Genomic DNA, 18,723 nt, shown 5'->3' with positions numbered 1-18,723 from the left:
GGGGGGCAGGGCCAGGGGGGCCCTCAGGAGGGTGGCCACTGAGGCACTTGGAAGGGGTCCCTTGAAGAGGGTATGGAGACAGGGACATGTGGGATCCTGTCCCCTGGACAGAACGTGCCGGGTAACATCTCCAGCGCCTCAGCTTCAGCAGGTGGGAGGGCGCACACCTGAAGGAGAGGCCCCTCTGAGCCGCCTGGCAGCCTTTGGCTTTTTGGGTAAATGGACAAGAGCAGGGCAGGATCATTTCCAGGCGGCCCTTTTCAGTGACTGGAACCCCTGTAGCCATGTAGGGCACTCAGGGTTTGAGATCACCCAGAAACACAGACAGCAGGGCGTGGCTTGTGTGGCCAGCGTGGGCTGTGCTCACCTTCCTGAGGCAACGCTGTCCAGCACCCACCCAGTGGACAGTTTTGTTGCAGAAGGAGCTGGGGTGCACTGTGTTATTTTTAACCTCTTTAGCTCACTGGTAGGACACACGGGCCTTACTGAAAAGCAGAATGCGCGAGGAGCCCTGTGTTCCCCAGGGTGGCCATGGGCGTCCCCGAGGGTCCCCTGTGCCTTGCCACTCTGGCTAGGCAGGCAAAGCCCTCAGAGCTCAAGTCAGGACGAACCTTCCAGCTCCAATCTTTACTGGCCCCAGGGAGGTGGCCAGATGGTTCCTACAGGCAGGAGGTCCCATCTCAGGGCCAGAGAAGTCCGAGTCCTCACACTTACCCACCTGGAGGTGGCCTTTCACACATCACTTCCTCACGGGCTTTGGACAAGGCCCATGGCAGGCACTCTCCACACCAAGAGAACAACTGCCACTCTGGGCCCTGGTGCGTGTTTTGCTGTCCCCACACTGAAAGCCCATTCATCCTATTGCCCCTAGGAAGGCCACAGCCACTGGGGAGGGGGAAGAGAGGTGTGGGTCTCTTGCCTTTTGGGCCCATTCACTTGGATATGAACAGCCCACCCACTACTTCTGGAAAGATCCATCCTACCACAGCTCTCTCTTCAAGACCTGGACTTGAGAGATGTCTGCTGGAGCCCTGGCTCTGCCAAATGCCAGCTTGGGTGCACTTTTCTCCCGTCTCCACATCTTCCCGCATGAAGTGGGCTCCTCTCCCTCCTACGTGGCAGGTTACCCCGGGTGGAGGGGCTCTGGAGAGCATGAGGAGTGCACTGGTGTGACATCATGACCGTGAATGGTGGTGGGCTGCAGTGTCTCAGTGAAAAGGTCATGGGCAAGAGGGGGAGAGCTGCGAACAGTAGAGATGCTGCTGTGTGGGGAGACTCCCTGGAGGGCAAGACTGAAGCCCCTGCCCATCTGCTGGGGGCTGGTTCATCGACTTGCATTGGGGCTGTCTTTGGAGCTCAATGGCTGACCAGTTAGAGCAGCACTTCGGAAAGAGGAGCCCACAACCCTTCATAGAAACCACCTGGGACACTGGTAGGCAGTGAGGACTCCTGAGCTTGTCTCAAACCTATGGAAGCAGGAGTGCTGTGCATGGGGACCAGGTGTCTGCAATTAACAAACTCCCTGGACACTGAGACACTGAACCTTAGAGGCCATTTGGTTAGGCCTTGGTTTTCATTCCAGGGTATGCACAAAGCTAATGGCTCAGAACCCTCCAGGAGCTAAAAGCAAAGGGAGTGAGCTAGAGATGGGCCCCGCCGCTGGTCCAGTTGTCTCTCCGGTTTTTCTTTTCTCTTTCTTCACCGTGGATGTGTATTTGGGTGAAACCACCCATTAGTTACCTAGGTGCCCCTAAGCTGTGGGACACTTCCCTGCTTGATGTTAGTCACTGTTGCTTAAAGTGTGGAGTAGTTCATAGTGAGAAAGGAGGAGCAAATCTGAAAGGGGCCTGTGCTGTGGACTGAGGCTTCCATCCTGCTATGAGAAGTGTTTGCAGGGGCTGGTGGGGGCACTGCTGGGCCAGGGACCCCATCCACCCACAGGGTGTTCACGTGCTATTTTCCGGAGGGCTGGGTGCCCCTGAGTGGGAGATGTTACAAACCAGGCACCCCCATCTAGAGCCTGCCCCCACCCTCAATGGGCGCTTGCTGGTCATTGGTTGTACTGGTCACACCAACAGGCATAAGGCAGGTGAGACTCTGAGGATTCTTCCACTGTTTCTGGGCCCAGTTACTCACAATCAAGAAATCGGAGGCCGGGCAAATCCCAGCACTTTGGGAGGCCGAGGTGGGTGAATCATTGGAGGTCAGAGGTTTGAGACTAGCCTGGCCAATAGGGTGAAACCCTGTCTCTACTAAAAATTAAAAAAAAAAAAAAAATTAGCTGGGTGTGGTGGCGGGCACCTGTAATCCCAGCTACTGGGAGGCTGAGGCAGGAGAATTGCTTGAACCCAGGAGGTGGAGGTTGCAGTGAGTGGAGATCATGCCACTGCACTCCAGCCTGGGCAACTGAGCGAGACGACTTCTCATAAAAACAAAAAACAAACAAACAGAAAACCTGAAATCAAATCAGAGTCCAGTGGGGCTTCACAGCAGGGGAGAGGGGCCAGCACCCTCTAGTATCTCAATTTACATTCTCAAGAGAGAGGTGGCCTATGGACATAGGATACATGAAGAAACCTGCACCCCCCCCTTCTCTGGTACTCAAAGAGGTTTGAAAGACCAGCTCCAGTTCCAACTTAAGTTAAAACTGGGGGTGCTGTGGCCTGTTCTTCTGTGTCTATTCCAGAGTCACAAGAGCACAGGTTTTGGGGAAGGCTTATTTGTCTACATTGATAAAACAATTAAGCCAAGATGATTGAAAGCAAATAACGGGTAAGTTGAAAGTCCCTGCATTCAGAGGTGATTTAGGGTGTTAATTAGGGCCAAGGACCTTGGGGCACAGGGAATGTTTCCTATAAAATGGGAAAACATCTTGCAAGAAGACACATGCCCACAGAGAACTAGGGGAGGAGGGTAGCTGGGGTAAAGTTCTGGTCTCCATGTGCTTTTGCTAAAGCTGACTGCATGGTGACTGTGCCTGCAGCCCTGACTCTGGGCAGCTCCACGGTGGCAGCATGGCTGGGGCCTGGCCTTGGTGCTCACCAGGGCTGTGAAGCAGAGGCAAGTGAGCCCCAGAGTGAGAGCACCTGCTTCACACCTGGGCAGTATTCACCACGGGTATCTCTGGCCCAGAGGGTTGCCCCAGTGTCACCCTCACTGGGAAAATACCCAGCTGTTCCCAGGTAGTTTGGATTGATTTTGGCTTTTGTCAGGAAAGGCTCTGCAGGCAGCTGTGTGTGTGGTTAGGAAGCAAAGAGGAGGCTCTGCAAACACCTTGGTGGGCAGCGGGAGCGTGAGAGTGGCACACACGGGGTCACGCAGCAGCACGGCAGGTGGCACTTACTTCCGTTCAGCACGACCCTCTTCTGTTAACACCGGTCATGGGAGCAAATGAAAATGACAAATGGAATGACTTGAGACAACACGGCAAAAATTAATGAACAAGAAAGGAAGAAACAGAAAAAAGCTGCTTTCGACAGATGAAATGAAGGCAGTGGGGCAGACCCTGGCTGAGAGCCCATCCGTGGTAGTCCCTCCGGCCTGCCACAGCCTGCCCAGAGCTGAAACATCAATATGGCATCACTTTCACAGGGAGCGTGGGAAACTCACAGGCTTGCCTTCTCCTTCTTTGGCTTGGGATAATGTAACCACTTGTAAAGAAGAAAAATAACCAGGAAAAAAGAAAGAAAATAGTGGCATTGGAGTGAAGTTCACCTCTGCCTGAAGCCCACTGAGAAGCAGCTTATTGCCAATTTCCTACCTCAGGTGTCTGGACTGTCTTTCCTGAGGCTTAGGGAGGATAAACGAACATTCCTGGCCGGGGAGGGCACCCCAACAGGACAAGTGCTTTGCTTCAAGTCTGTATCACAAGATAACAGCCCAGCCGTTAATCATGGGGGTGTCACGTGCTTGGGGCCTGCCAATGTCCTGCCCAACATCGCTATAGAAAATAACTGCCTGAGAGTGTGAGATGCAGGGTGCAGGCCACCCTGGGCTGCCCGCCCTGCCCTCCTCAGCAGCTTGACTCTCTTGGTTAATCACATTGATGATATGCACTGGATCTTCCCGGTTGCACAGATGGTTACGTTGCTAAGCAACCACTGGGTTCCCAGTCGGAACACACAGGAATCTGCTGCCCTGATTTAGAACACAGACACATATACACACTCACACCCAACTCCCCACCAGGTCACCACTGTCTACCCTGCCTTTTAAATCAAATCCATGTAGAAATGTGATAATTAAAAAAAAAAAAAAGGTAATTGAGACACTCAAAGAGGTGCTGTTATTTCATCAGTACAAGTTAATTGGGGTGCAGTAAGTAAAGAAGCAAGTGGCTTTTCACTGTTTACAAATTCAATTTGGCTTTTTTTTTTTTTTTTTAGACAAGGTCATGCAGCAATCATAGCTCACTGCAGCCTCAACCTCCTCAACTGATCCTCCCGCATCAGCCTCTGGCATAGCTAGAGTAATTTGTTCTTTAACTGTAGCTGAACATGGACCAGGGGCTGGTCAGTGACACTGCTTAGGTATGCTGGTTCTTCCCTCCCATGAGCCGCCTGTCAAGGGCCTGCTGGGCCCGGCCAGCACTGGGGCTGGACTTGGAGCCTGTCAACATATGTTCTCTCCAGCACACTGCACGCCTCTGCATTTTAGTGATGAGCCTCCATCTTGCATGAAAATAGCACTTATTTCCAAACTGCTTTCTTATTTATTCCATCTTTATAGCCTCCTGATGAGCAGGGCATTGAAAAGATAGAACTGGAGGCACCAAGTCCTTACCTAGCTTGCCCGAGGCCTGGATGTGGGGACTGGAGCCCACACTCTCACCTGTGCCATGCTTTTTTTTTTTTTTTTTTTTTTTTTTTTTTTTTTTGAGACGGAGTCTCACGCTGTTGCCCAGGCTGGAGTGCAGTGGCGCGATCTCGGCTCACTGCAAGCTCCGCCTCCCGGGTTCCCGCCATTCTCCTGCCTCAGCCTCCTGAGTAGCTGGGACTACAGGCGCCCGCCACCGCGCCCGGCTAATTTTTTGTATTTTTAGTAGAGACGGGGTTTCACCGTCGTCTCGATCTCCTGACCTTGTGATCCGCCCGCCTCGGCCTCCCAAAGTGCTGGGATTACAGGCTTGAGCCACCGCGCCCGGCATGTGCCATGCTTTATGTTGTGTGTCTCAGCAGCTGCCAGGCCTCCGCCTCACCCCCAGCTCTGAGTGCCATGAGGGGGTCCTGGTGGTCTAGTTTTAGTCCTCGAGGCTGGCCCAGAACAGGGGTGGAATAAATAATTGTTGACTTAAGTGTTGATGGATAATATATCCTTTTCTCAGATCAGAAAGTTAAGGGACTTTGCCGAGTTACAGAGCCAGACCTGGGAGCAGGGCAGGCAGCCTGAGGCTCTGCAGCAGTTCCAGCAGGAATCCAGGTTTTCGTGCCTGGAGGTTCACAGCTAGGATCAAGAAGCTGCCCAGCTCTTGGGAAGAGAGATTCACCCTGTGATATGCTTTTGCCAAAGAGGCCTCATGTCCAAAATGGGGAGGAAGACTCTGACTTGAGATCCACCTGTTGACGGGCAAGGACGAGGCACTCCCATTCATCCTTGCCCAACTCCCACAAGTACCAGCCCCGGTGGATGCACAACCTTACTAGTGCCCCCAGCCATCCACAGTTGCATTCACTGACATCACATTCACGTTTCTATCAGGGCCTGGAAACCCTCACACCACCCTGCTGGGGCCGAGGTGCTGAAAACCCGTGAGGCAGCTTCTAGTACCAAGTCAGTTTTGGAGCAGTCTGTGCTCTGGGACCAGCTGGGCAGAGATAATTTTTTAACAGCCTAAAATTATCTGAAAATCAAGAGGCTGTCAGGATAATACTGCAGAGATCCCAGGAGGGACTGGAGGCCTTGGCAAGGGGAGGCAGGTACGTGAGGCAGCGGGCACAGGGGCCTCGGGAGGAAAACTCGCCTGAGCTCACGTCCAGGTAGCCTGACGACTCAGAGGCCTCTGGGACCTGGAGTTTCACAGGACAAATCTTCCTCAAGCCCATCCATCCCATGGGGAAGCGAAGGCCAATCTCGAGATCCCTTCTGGACCTCCCCCACTGCAAAGGGCTGGTGACCTAGAGGGGATTCTGGGGAACTCTTATAGGCCATGCCCCCTAACAGAAGCCATGGGGGACCCCCACAAGCACACACTCACTGCTCTGTTGCCCCCACATACACAGAGTGAATGTGAAGCTGACCTCTGCCATGGAAGTGATGGTAAAGAACATCAGATGTATCTGGCTTTACAGTCGGCGCCTGGTATGTGTCAATTCTCTCTCAATAAAGCTGGAGGGCAAAGGACACCTGGAGCTCCTGGGTCATAGCAAGTTTGTTTTGGGTCAAAGCATATAAGTCAGGCAAGCTGCTGTGTTTTCCTGGGTTCCTGAGGCACTTATCCCTTGAGTCTACCTGTTTGTCTCCAGTGTGCAGGCCCTACACTCCCACAGCAGCCTCCCTGTGCCACCAATGGATTCACCTGATCACACAGCTGCCTGGCCTTTTTTTTTGTTCAGGAAACAAAGTCTGGTCATGCCAAGGCTTTGCTGAAGCCCTCTGAAGGCATCTGGAACTCCACCCAGCTCATGCCCATGGCCTGCAAGCCCCTTGTGACCTGGCCCTGCCCAGCCCTCCTCATCTGGCCATGGTTTCATGAGCACGGAAGGCGCTTTCTGGCCTCAGGGCCTTGTATTCTCTGTCCCATGCTGGGATGCTCCACTCCTGGTTTTCTGCAAGGCTGGCTCCTTTTTAAATTTCTGGTCATTCAAATGTCATTTCCTTACAGAGTGTCAGTCCCTTTCTGCACATGCTCGCTGTAACCTGCTAGGGCATCATAGTCAGCCCTTTCTGTGTGTGGTCAGGGTTAACCTGCTGGTGTCCCATGGCTCTCTTCTGTATGTGGTTATTGTAACCTGCTGGTGCGTCATAGCCCGTTTCTGCACTGGTGTCACTAACCTAGTAGCATGTTGTGGCTCCTCTGTGGCATTTGTCACAGTTTGGGTTTGTCTTATTATTTGTTGTCCACTTCTCCCCTCGAGAATTTGAGCTCCCCAGAGGGAGGGGCATCTGGAATGTTTTCTTGTTCAGTGATAAATCCTGGGCACAGCATGGTGCCTGGCACATAAAGGCAATCCCTAACTTTGTGGAGTGAATGATTAGTGACGGCATTGCTGCCCCATTCTGAGGGCCCAGGCATCCTTGTTGGTGTATTCCTCATTACTCTGTAGCCTCAGCCTGGCACTGGGCTTGTAGAAAGTGGCCCAGTGAACTCCTGACTGGTGAACTCAGGAGACGGTGGGGCTGGGCCGTGATTCCAAGCCTGAGTGTCCAGTCGGTCTCCCAGGCCTGCACCTGAGGAGCTTCAGGCTCCTGTGCTGGGACCCCCAGTGTGTGGCACTGTCAGGCCTCTGGGCTGGCAGCTGTTGTCTTGGCTTTCTGTGGAGGAGGGACCACTGACTCTTCACGGAGACACACTCACTCTTCCTTCCCCAAACCAGTTTCCTTCACTTTGATCCAGTTTGAGATCAAAGATGAGATTACCTCCTGGAATAATCAGGCCAGGTGGTCCTGGAACACTTTTCTCAGAATTTACGCCTCCATTCTTGGCAGGGCGTTTTCAGATCACCCTGAGAGACGCCTCTAACATGATGTACTTTTTTCTCTCTTAACATTATGTACTAAAGAGAACTACTTCATCATCTTCCTTTCGTCAGCATCTTTGTAATTAAGACGCCTGCAAATTCCATGTCATCCTTGACTTCAGGGAAGAACTGTGAGCAGCAGAGACTCATTCATGGCTCAAGTTAAATCACACACACCCAAGGAAAACGAGGATCTAGTCGTTTAATCTTTAGCTGCTTCCTTTGATCCCATCCTGGATTCTTGCAAGAAGTGAAAAGAAAGGAAGATTCCAAGGACGAGACGAACTTTAAAAGGGTCATGTTCAGCTGAGGTTTCTGCCCATTTCGTGAATGAACATTTGAGGAACAACTCTAAAAACGGTCCCTTTCTTGGGCAATCAAAACTTGTTTCTATGGAAATGGGATTTTTACACCACTGCTTATCTATTATTTCAAAAAAGCATGGCTGGTTTTCAATTTTCCCTGGAAAAACTCATTTCTTTTTCCTCAGTAGGAATTCCCTTCATCCAATTTCGTGCCTCATTTTGCCCAGGGCCATTCACAGCTCTTAATTTTTAGATGCATTTAAAAGGGGTGGTGAGTTGCCCAGGCAGGTGAGCCCATGTGAGAGTTCTTAAGGCTCCCTCTGATCCTCAGATGATCAAATGCCCAGGGCCCATCAGTGAAGGCCATGCCCAGCAAAGGAGACGTGCCCAGAGCTGGGTCTGTGGCTGAGAGGAGACAGCCCTCACGGCAAGGGGGGCAGCTTTGTTGCCCTGGCAATTCTGGAACCCCTGGTGGTGGTTGACTGACCCCCCCCACTTGTCCTTATCAGTGTGTCCCGTGACTGGCACACCTCCATGGGGGCTTTGTCCCAAGTGCTCAGCCTGGTGAGGTTATTAGATCCAAGAAGCAAGGGTGAGGGAGAGAACTGAGCCTAGTTTAGTGCCTACAGCGAATGCTCTTCATCTTTGTCCTCCGGCTTTAGGCCATCCTATTTCTAGTCCAACCCTGAGTGTAAAGTGTAACCCTTGGCTGGGAGCAGGAAGGAACAGACATGGCCTCTGGGAGCTTGGCAGTGCCAGTGAACCCCTAGTGACTAAGCCTGCTGTTATCAGCCACAGGGTGACCTCCTAGTGACTAAACCTGCTATTAGCCTCATGGTGACCAAAGAGCTTGGCCTAAGGGGAGTCAGAGGCCTGAGAGCAGTCCTGCCCGTGGCAGTCTCAGCCTTGTAGGTGTTCGCTTTGCCAGTTGGTCATTCCTTCCAAGGCAGTCCCTGGCTCCCACAAGGTCAGGAGTCAAACCCTGAGCCAGCTCCGTGGGTTGGGGGTCTAGCTCCACGTCTTCCTGTGAAGTACCCTTGGCTCAGTAGATTCACCGCCCTGCCCTCGGGTTCCTTGTTTGTGCCGCGGGAAAAATTACAGGCCCTGGCTCAGGGGTGCCGTGGAATGCGGTGCCTGGCATTTGGTGAATGCTTTGTGTCATAGGTGTGGGCTCCTGTTCTTACTGTAAGAGAGCCGGGCTATAAATAACAGGACAGCTGGGAGGCGGCCATTCTTGGCTCCCAAGCGTGGGTTGGCAGTGGTATGCAGCTGCTCTCCTTCAGAGTCCAGCAGGATTCTGCCCTGTGAGGTCTGCTTTGAGCCAGCCCCCCACTCAGGGTCCCTCTGGAGCAGTGCAGGGCAGAGAAACCCTAGAGACACATAAGGTGGAGTCCCGCTCCCCTGTGGGCACCCCAGGAGCCGGCCCAGGCTGAAGACGAGTAGAGGGGACGAGCTGTCCAGCTGCCACTCAGGGAGAGGCCCCTACGGACGAGGTCCCTGGACTCACCAGGTGGAGTGCTCAGGAGAGCAGAGCTTGGTGCAGGATGCTCCGCTGGCCTGAACAGTGCATTCCTTCCTCTAGCCCTAGAGCCATTCCCTTCCAGTTCCTTCCTTACTGCAGACATTGCTTACAAGGGGAAGTAAAAGTCAAGAAACCCCAGCCTGTGTCCCTATCTATCCCCAGCTCTATCTCCTGCTGGCTGTGGATGCAGACAAGCCGCTTATCCTCTGAAAAATGGGTGTGACTCATACCTGCGCCCCAGCTGTCATAAAAATTACCCACCCATGTGAAAGTCTTTTGTAAAAATGTGAAACACTAAGATAAGGCCTCTTAATTGTTGCTTCCACATAGAGTAATGACGCAAGAGCCACATTAGTATGTAAAGGGGAAGGGTTAAACTAGTCAGTTTTTCAGATTTTTGGCCCAGTGCAGTGGCTCATGTCTGCAATCCCAGCACTTTGGGAGGCTGAGGCGAGTGGTTCGCTTGAGCCCACTGGTTCGCTTGAGCCCAGAAGTTCGAGACCAGCCCGGGAAACATGGCGAGACCCCATCTCTACCAAAAAAAAAAAAAAAAAAATTAGCTGGATGTGGTGGCATGCGTCTATAGTCCTAGCTACTCAGGAGGCGAGGTGAGGTGTGAGGATTTCTTAAGCCCAGGAGGTCTAGGCTGCAGTGAGCCGTGATCACATCACAGCACTCCAGCCTGAGCGGCAAAGCAACACCCTTTCTCAAAATTCCTGGAGGCTGTTGAGTGTACTTGTAGGTATATACGTACATAATTCTTAAAGACTTTCTCCTTGACTGGAGGCACTGTCTGAACGTCTGCCGTGTAACTGTGCTTCTCTCTACCAATGTCAGTCTATCGATACTCCTCTAGAGTAATAGATGGCATCCGAGTCATTTATTTACATCCACACTGAAAAATAACTGGGAAAATTGGGGCTCTCAGGTTACATCTTGAGCCCCAGCTGTATGTGATGTCACTGATTACTGCACTGAGTGGCTTAAATCAAATGCCTGCCCAGCAGGGGTGTGGAGAGAGGCTTCATTAGTCAAAATGATGAAACCCGAGATCAAGTATCAGTGGGAGAGACTGAAGATGCTGCTGCCTGGGGAACAGCAAAATGGTGCACGCCACGGGGAAGGAAAACCAAGAACCATAAGCCATCACGGGAGCCAACGGGGCTCCCAAAAGCCACAGACTCCTGAGCCCTGATATGGTTTGGATTTGTGTTCCCACTCATATCTCATATGCAAAATTGTAATCCCCAGCGTTGGAAGAGGTGCCTCCTGGGAGGTGATCAGATCATGGTGGGGGAGTTCTCATGAATGGTAGCACCATCCCCCCGGGTACTGTACATAGTTAGTGAGCTCTCACGAGATCAGGTGGTTTAAAGAGTGTGGCACCTCCCCCGATTCCCTCTTGCTCCCCGTTCCGTGATCACTGAAAGTTTCTTGAGGCTTCTCCAGAAGCCAAGCAGATGTCAGCATCATGCTTCCTATATAGCTTGCAGAACTTGAGCCAATTAAACCTTGTTTCTTTATAAATTACCCAGTCTCGGGTATTTCTTTGTAGCAGTGCAAGAGAGATCAAATATAGGCTCCTTCTAGACAGCCTCAGATAGAGCCCTCTGGTTGCATCTAGAAATGACTCCTGACTCACTCTACCTTCAGTTCCAATGGAAATAATGTAAACCCTGCATGATACTGTGAAGGGCTGACATGGACACAGCTGGAGGCTTCTGCCCCTGGGACGGGGGGACTGGCAGGGAAGAATGTACTGCACTTGGAGTTCACCAGTACAGCCATGACCCAGTGCCTCCCTAGCCCGCAAACCTGGTAGTGATGTGGGGAGAAGAACCCACACGTGTATTCAGACACCTGCACCCGCCGCCCACCCACTCGCTGCCCTCTTGGGGCAGCTGGTCTCCTGCAACCAACTCGAAGCTTGGTTTGGGCTTTGGTGAGGCTCTAAATGGCCTTCTAGGTAGTCCTGGCAGAGATCTGGAGGGCACAGAGGAGAGAGTGGAGCTTCTCTTTGGAAGCCACGGTGGGGAGGGCTTCCAGCAACCTCATTTCATTACAGGTCTTTAGGAGGGAGTGCTGTGTCCCACCAGGATGGCTGTGATCATTACTTGGCTGTCCCAGAGTCCAGGAGCATGAGAAAAAGAAGTGTTATTGCATTAACAGACGTGGCCCACACAGGCTTTACAAATTCCCCTCTTCGTGTCCGCTGGGGCTGCTACCCGAGGGCCTTTCCTGGTCAGCAGGGACAGTGCACGCGGAGCGGTGTGCACCTGCACCAACCGCGGACTTACCTTGGAGCGAGGCTGGCGGACTTGGCTCCCATTGGTGAATCCAGTCCTTCCCCCGGCTTTGCTGATTTCTCTCGGTTCATTTGCTGTAGGATAGAGTTCAATTCACTAATAACATTTGCCTTTGGGCCTGAGAGAATCGGGCTTTTGATCTCTGTGACGTCGCCCCACAACTTGGAGGTCCTTGGCTGGAGAACCTTGGCCATCCCAGGCTGGGCACTGCCCGGCGGGGGCGGGGGAGCGGGCGGGGGGATAACAAAGCTATCTACATCCTCTTCCACGAGCGCGTCTTGATAAAGTGCATTGCTTTTGTGAATGATGGGCTTCATTTTTGGCTTAGGAGGTACTGGGGGTTTGTCAACCATAAATGCTTGCCCATCTGCATAGACTGTGCAGGTGTCCACGTTCTCTCCACCTTCGGAAGACAGGGTGGAGATGCTAGACACGGTGGAGATAGTGCTGGTCGTCTCGAGGTGGTGGTCGCTGCTACTCCGGCTGTCCACCTCCTCGATCCCAGAGTCGGCGACGGCGTCAAAGCTTTCAGGGGGTGGCAGGAATGAGGCAGGCAGACAGTTTGAAAGACTGGCTGGCTTCTTGCTGTCTGCAGAGTTGGTTGGTTGGCTGGAGTTCAACGAAGGGGACTGAGGGGTGTCGCTTTTCTTCTGCTTCACTAAGTCTGTGAGAGCCGGGACAGAAGCTGCCCGGTCATCGGGGATATCAAAACTATTTGCAAATTCCAGGGGAGGAGGCAATGGCTCTGTAAAAATAAAATCCTCGTCCAAGTCCACGGATGCCAGAGGGGGAGGAGGGATGCGGAATGGCAAAATCACCGCCTCTTCCATGGAGCCCACCGCCACGATGGTTCTGCCGGGCACGGTGGTGGGCTCGGGGGCAGCGGAGATCTGTAAAGCACCTTCGGTTTCGGAAACACCTTCTGGCACCTCGGACGGCGAGCTGTCTGGCTTCATCTCCACGTCTGCCTTCTCGTCCTCTTCCTGCAGGGCATTGTCCAGCTTAGTGGCGTCCACGGTGTGGACCATCAGCAGGCCAGCCGACTTCTGCTGGGACGTGTCCATGATGTCGATCAGCATGTTCTTCTTGTCGTCGCCCTTCCGGTCTCGGCCCAGGTCGGTCTCGTACTTGTTCTCCGTCTCCTGCCGCCTCAGGGGTCCCCGAGTGTTCTGCCTGGTGACCGTAGGGAAGCCAGCATCTAGGCTGGGCCGCATTTTGGTATCAATGTAAAGAGGTTTGTTGAGGTCGGCCTTGGGGGCCTCCCCTTTGGGTCCCTGCTGAGACTCCTTCATGGCTCGGTCCCTTGCGGAGAGTGCCAGGGCCAGCGGGGAGCTGGGATCAAGCAGCCGCCCTGTGAGTGGGTGGACGTAATTCCCGGGGCCAGCTGTGCCGCTGCTTGTAGGGGGTACTGCTGGGCTGCTCTCAGGCCCCTGGGCTTTGGACGTGGAATTCAGCGGCCTCCCAGCCTCACCCTGAGCACTGGCCTCGGCGCCACCCACGAAATGGTTTTCGGGCTCCCTGGGTGTGGCACCCGGCATGGGGGATGACAGCTGCTCAGCGCTGTCCTCGTCGGCGAAAACTCCGTCCTCGGGGAACATGGAGGGCCGCGTCCGGGGGGCAGGTGGCCCCAGGCCCACATCCTCGTCCCCCAGGTCTGTGGAGAGGAAGGCCGGGGAGTTCCTCCTGGCTTCCAGCCGCTTCTCACGGTCGCGGACGGCTCCGGCGATGGCGGCGGCGAAGGGGCTGCTGACGGTCAGGCTTTCGTCAGGCCGCAGCTGGCCTGGTGGCTCCGGGGCCTGGGGGTCGATCTCCATGCTGCTGCCCTGGCTGCTCTTGCCGCTGCTGCTGGTGGACGGCTCCTTCACGATGATGGTCGGGATAGGGATGGAGCACGTCTTCTCGGGGCTGTCCTCCACGTTGGACTGCTTCACCAGCATCCCCTTCCGCCTGGCGGGCTTGGCGGGGACGTAGACGGCTTTGCTGGCGATCTTCCCCACCTCTGAGTATGGGTTTTCGGGCATCTGGCCCCTCTTGTTGCGGAAGTTGGCCTGTGGGCCGGCGTTCCGACTGTAGAGGTCTTCAGAGTCCAGGGAGTAGCGATCCAGCTCTCTCCTGAAGTACATCCCCTTCTCCCTCATCATGGTGGCCACAGTGTCGGACCTGGTGGCGGGGGACACCTTGGCGGCAGAATTCTGATTGAACGCAGGCTTAATTGTCCCGTAGACTCTTGGAGTTGGGGACTTGGGGCAGTTGTAAGCGGTGGGGGAAGGTGGTGGTGGGGACGGGGGCACAGACTGTGGTGGAGGGGGGATGTCCTCGGAGGTGTCCGGCATGGACAGGCTTCTGGTGAACTTCAGCATTGGAGGAGCCAGAAACTGCCGCTCTTCCTCTGTTATTCCTACAAAGAGAAGATAGGTTTAGCTTTAAGTCACAATAGCAACAAAGCCTAAGTTCCTAGGAACGTGCGATATGCTACGTCTCCACAAACTCACAAGTTCAGATGATGAACGGGTGTTCATGAAACACAGCACAAGCCACAATGCCAAGTGGTTAGTCACATGGCCCATCGTGAGCCAAAGGACAAGAAAGGGAAGAACAGAAAAGCACTGGGGATGCTGTGAGTGCGCTGCTGCTGCGGAGCCTCCAGGCGCAGGCTGCAGCAGGGGAGCTATGTGAGGCCAGGGCAGAAGGGCCCCTGACGCTGAGCTGTGTGTCAGTCTGCAGGCCAAGTGGGCAGCTTGTCTTGGGGCTGCATGTGTGTGTGCGCACGTGTGCTTGTGCTGGCATTGTGCTTGGGGCGGGGTTGGCTAGACCAGGAGGTGTCCTTCCACCACGCCCCTTCAGATATGGTAAGGGCTCCTGGGAGGGTTTTTAGGGCAGGGGCCTAAGGCTGTCACCTGTCCATGTGAAATGAGAGCAAAGGGGTGCAGGTACTGCTGTGTTTATGTGGCAAGGATGGTGTGCAGTCCACCATCCAGATGGCACTTGAGCCCCGCGGCTGCCCAGATGTACAGGGAGGCCTCTGCCACCCTGAGCGAAGCCATCTGCCCACGGTTGGCTGTGTGTGTGCTGGGAGGAGGTGCTTTTCTTCGAGGGTCACGTGAATCCTTTAATTGCCTGACTTCACTGGGCCCCACTGGGGTTCTGTGTGTCCTGGAGCTCTCTGGACCCTCAGAGAGGTAGATGGCTGGGGAATGCCAGCTCAGAGGAGGGGCCATGTGGGCTCTAGAGCCTGGCCCTGATGGGAGGGAGCCCAGGTTCCTTTAAAGATCCCGGCCTGAGGTAGGAGTAGGATCCTGAGCCAGGCCTCAGTGAGCCCCTTCTGGGTCCCAGTGGCAGCCCTGGAAGTGGTCCTGTCAAGACCCTCTAGAGCAGGGGCTGAGAGCCCAGCGGACCACCATGATCGCAGCTGATAGAACCTCATACTGGCACAAAGTATGAGTTGACCTAATGAAAATACGTGGGGCCGGGCGTGGTGGCTCAAGCCTGTAATCCCAGCACTTTGGGAGGCCGAGACGGGTGGATCACGAGGTCAGGAGATCGAGACCATCCTGGCTAACACGGTGAAACCCCGTCTCTACTAAAAAAAAAATACAAAAAAAAAACTAGCCGGGCGAGGTGGCGGGCGCCTGTAGTCCCAGCTACTCGGGAGGCTGAGGCAGGAGAATGGCGTGAACCCCGGAGGCGGAGCTTGCAGTGAGCTGAGATCCAGCCACTGTACTCCAGCCTGGGCGGCAGAGCGAGACTCCGTCTCAAAAAAAAAAAAAAAAAAAAAAAAAAAAAAAAAACGTGGATGTTGAGTGTGTGGGGATGCAGCTGAGGTCCTGCAACAGCCAGCAGTGGCCTGAGGGTTCTCTGGGTGTGTTGCCTGGGTGTGACTTTACAGACTGTCCAACAGCTCAAGACACAGACACGTCAACAGGAGCACTCAGGGAGAAGGGAAGCGAGACACGCACACACGCACCGACAGAGGCACGGCACAGGGATTTCATGTCAGGAGCATGCAGGGTTTTCAAAGAGGTAGCAAAATAAATTACTTGAAATGAAAAAAAATTCCTAGGACAAACTACAATAATTTATTCCAATGAAAACTTCCATTCGATAAGGGTATTCCAAATTTAACATACTCCTTGTGGGAGGACATTTTGGCATTGCAAAGATGGCTCGTTCTCCATTGACCAGTCACTCTGAGTTGGTAGTCTGGCAATTATGTTCCCAAGGAGTACTAATTTAAGAATACACCTTATAAAGTAAACTGGGTTACATTCAGATTACAGATTCCAAACCATAAGGGTTCACTAACCTGATAGAAAGATTCTGCTGTCTGACAGGAGGAAATCAGTTGTTATTAACCAGTAACCGCAAGACAAACACGCAGCTCCCCCTGAGTTTGCTGGTGCAGGGGGAGCTTTAAGCACAGCAGACACCACCTCCATGGCCACTTACTGCCTAGTGACTGCCTACAGTCATCCACCTCAGACTCACAAGCACACTGCGCTTTTGCACAGCAGCCCAGAGGCATTTCCAGAACACATAGGACAGTGCCCCTGGGGTGGGCTGGGCAGACCAGAGTCCCAGGGTTGCCCCCACAACTCTCACAGGGCAAGGGCCTTAGCTTCTATCAGAATTGACACAGTAAAGGCAATGCTGAATTATCTCACAAAGGGACTGTCTCAAAGGGTCAAGTGTGACCTTGTCTCAAGGTCAAGTGTACCTTTGCCTGCAACAGAGTCAACAGGAATAATTGTGACATTAAGAAGAAAGGAAGGCAGTTTTCTGCAACACACAGTACGTTATTTCATTAGAATTCGAGACCCTGACCAGACCACCCTTGGAAGTATATCTGCTGAGCTCATCCTCCAGGCCTGGTGGTGGCTGGGGAATGCAGGGAACCCACTGGCCCTTCCCACCCTGAGCAGGGCAGGGTGGGGCAGGGGGCCTGGCTCAGACCACCCTGCCCCCGCTGCCCCTTTACTCTGCTGGAATTATCACAGATAACTGGGCTTCAATATTACAGAAGCCACCCCGGATTTTGTGTCCTTCAGGGGGCATAAGTTTCATGCCACTCAGATGTTCCAATGGCTCCCTGGTGGGCAAGGCCAGGTTCCTGCCCTCTGGTAGGCGGGCTGGCAGGGCCTTGCTGGGGTGAGACGCCAAGGCAACTGTGGCAGGCCTGGGGTCAGAACTCCCGAGGGACTCTAAGGCTGTTTGAAAGCCCAGGGGCAACTTCTGTGGGGGAGTGCCACACTTCTTACCTATTGATTTCTGCCTTCGCATCGTACCTCGAGGGATGCCCAGAAATGGGGCTTTTGGGCTCCCAGGAACAGTGGGCGTCATCACGGCGATTCCTTGGCGTTCATACACAGACTGCAAACCGGAGAGCCTAGGGTGAGATGCAGCCCTGGCCAGCCCCCACCCAGAGTCACAGGGCCCAGAGGCCACAAGGGAACGTCTGTCACTGTGGCTTCCCCAAGCTGCTTCTGGAGCCACCTCAAATCTCCAGAGGGGCTGATGAGCCACAGCATTGAGGACCCAGGAAGGGCCCTCTCTAGGTGCCTTTCCTATTCACTGCAGCTGCTATTGGCCTCTGGCCCTGTTAGGATGGCAGCATGCCCTGTTCCATGGAGATGTGGTCTGCTGCAACACCATTTGCCAGAGCAGCTGGACAGACACGTCTCTCTGAGATGGGGGCCAGGCTGGTTGTCTCGTGGGAAAGGGCACAGAGTGGTGGGCAGTGGGGTCTGGCCTGGGTCCATACGCTGCTCCCCATGTGCCATGTGACCATCAAGTCCTTACATAGGAGCCATCATTTCCTCTTTCATAAAATGGGCTCATGATACTAGCCCCACAGTATGTGCAAGGGCCAGCCAGGTATTAGGGTAGTGTGTGGGTGAGTGTGATGTGCCAGCTAGCTTGAGCAAGCCCTGGAGCTGCTTGGGGGCACAGTGTGGAGTCTGCAGCAGCAGGCTCTGCCCAGCTTCCTCCCTCCTCGGCCTATTCCAGGAGGAGCCTAGGGCTCCCCTCCTCCACCTTGGAAGCAGAGTCCTGGTGCTGCCAACCCTTTGGCTTCCCCAGGCTGCTGCTTTCTTTGCAAAATTGAGATGGCTCAGGGCCCCAAACTTGTAGTGTTGAAGGCTAACCCAGAAGAATATCAGATGCGGAAGCTCAATGGAAATATTCGTGTGCAAGCTTTTATTACTCCAGCTTGGAGATGCTGTTTCCATGTGTCCACAGCCTCTGTTTGTCTCACTGTATGGCCCTGAGGCTGGAGGGGGAAATTGGGACCCTTTGGGAGGTCGAGGGCACTTTGTCTCAGACACCCCCCAACTAGGTGGGACACGTGGGTGCTGCGAAGGACTGGGAACAAAGAGGGAGGCAAGGACGGGTAGGCAGGGCTTGAAGGGGAAGGCCCCTTGTGAAGTTCAGAGGTGATGGGAGGAGGTGTGAGGGCAGATATTTTAATTGTAACCATTAACAGTTGTTTAATGCACATTACAGAAAAGTCTTGTGGTAAATTTATAATATTTATAAGTGTTATTGTTCAAGAAAAGGCTAGAAATAGTGAGGCAGTTTGATACTGGTTCAAAGGGAATACTAAGTCAGGTAAGCAATCACGACAGGTAGGCAGTGCCGGAATCTGACATCAGGCTCAGATGGCTGCCTCTGGAAAATGGAGAAGCAATCCAAAGGTCCAGGAGGCCACGCCTTCCTCAGGATGTGCCTGGGGGAATCGAGCAGCCTCTGCCCCAGGCCCTTTTCCAGCTGTGTGCCCTCCTGACTGCGTAGGGAAGGTGACCATGGCATGGGCAGCCTGCTCTGAGCCAGGCACCCACTCTACCCAGCAGACACTGAAGCCCTTCATGGCACTTCAGGCCCCGAGGACAAGTGCTGCTCAGGATCTCGGAGCACGTTGG

At 53.8% G+C, this 18,723-nt stretch overlaps 1 protein-coding gene and 1 long non-coding RNA gene across 9 annotated transcripts in view; one reads left to right on the top strand and one right to left on the bottom strand.

The window, feature by feature from the left end:
- LOC105469739 (SH3 and multiple ankyrin repeat domains 2) overlaps positions 1-18,723 on the bottom strand; it is a 666,868-nt gene that overhangs the window by 5,914 nt on the left and 642,231 nt on the right. For all 8 annotated transcript variants that reach the window (XM_011721220.2, XM_071074114.1, XM_011721226.2 and 5 more), the window contains 3 exons: positions 17,065-17,176; positions 16,113-16,133; positions 11,801-14,207 (listed from right to left, as the gene is read on the bottom strand). In XM_011721220.2, the coding sequence (XP_011719522.2) occupies positions 11,801-14,207; positions 16,113-16,133; positions 17,065-17,176 (2,540 nt within the window). The remainder of the gene's footprint in view (positions 1-11,800; positions 14,208-16,112; positions 16,134-17,064; positions 17,177-18,723) is intronic.
- Positions 4,189-7,858, top strand: LOC139357405 (uncharacterized). The gene is made up of 4 exons (XR_011610429.1): positions 4,189-4,317; positions 5,698-5,915; positions 6,219-6,297; positions 7,719-7,858. It is a non-coding gene; the product is annotated as an uncharacterized lncRNA (long non-coding RNA).

Source organism: Macaca nemestrina, chromosome 12, assembly GCF_043159975.1.
Source record: "Macaca nemestrina isolate mMacNem1 chromosome 12, mMacNem.hap1, whole genome shotgun sequence".
Lineage (NCBI taxonomy): Eukaryota > Metazoa > Chordata > Mammalia > Primates > Cercopithecidae > Macaca > Macaca nemestrina.
This window is presented reverse-complemented; position numbering and strand designations above follow the sequence as displayed.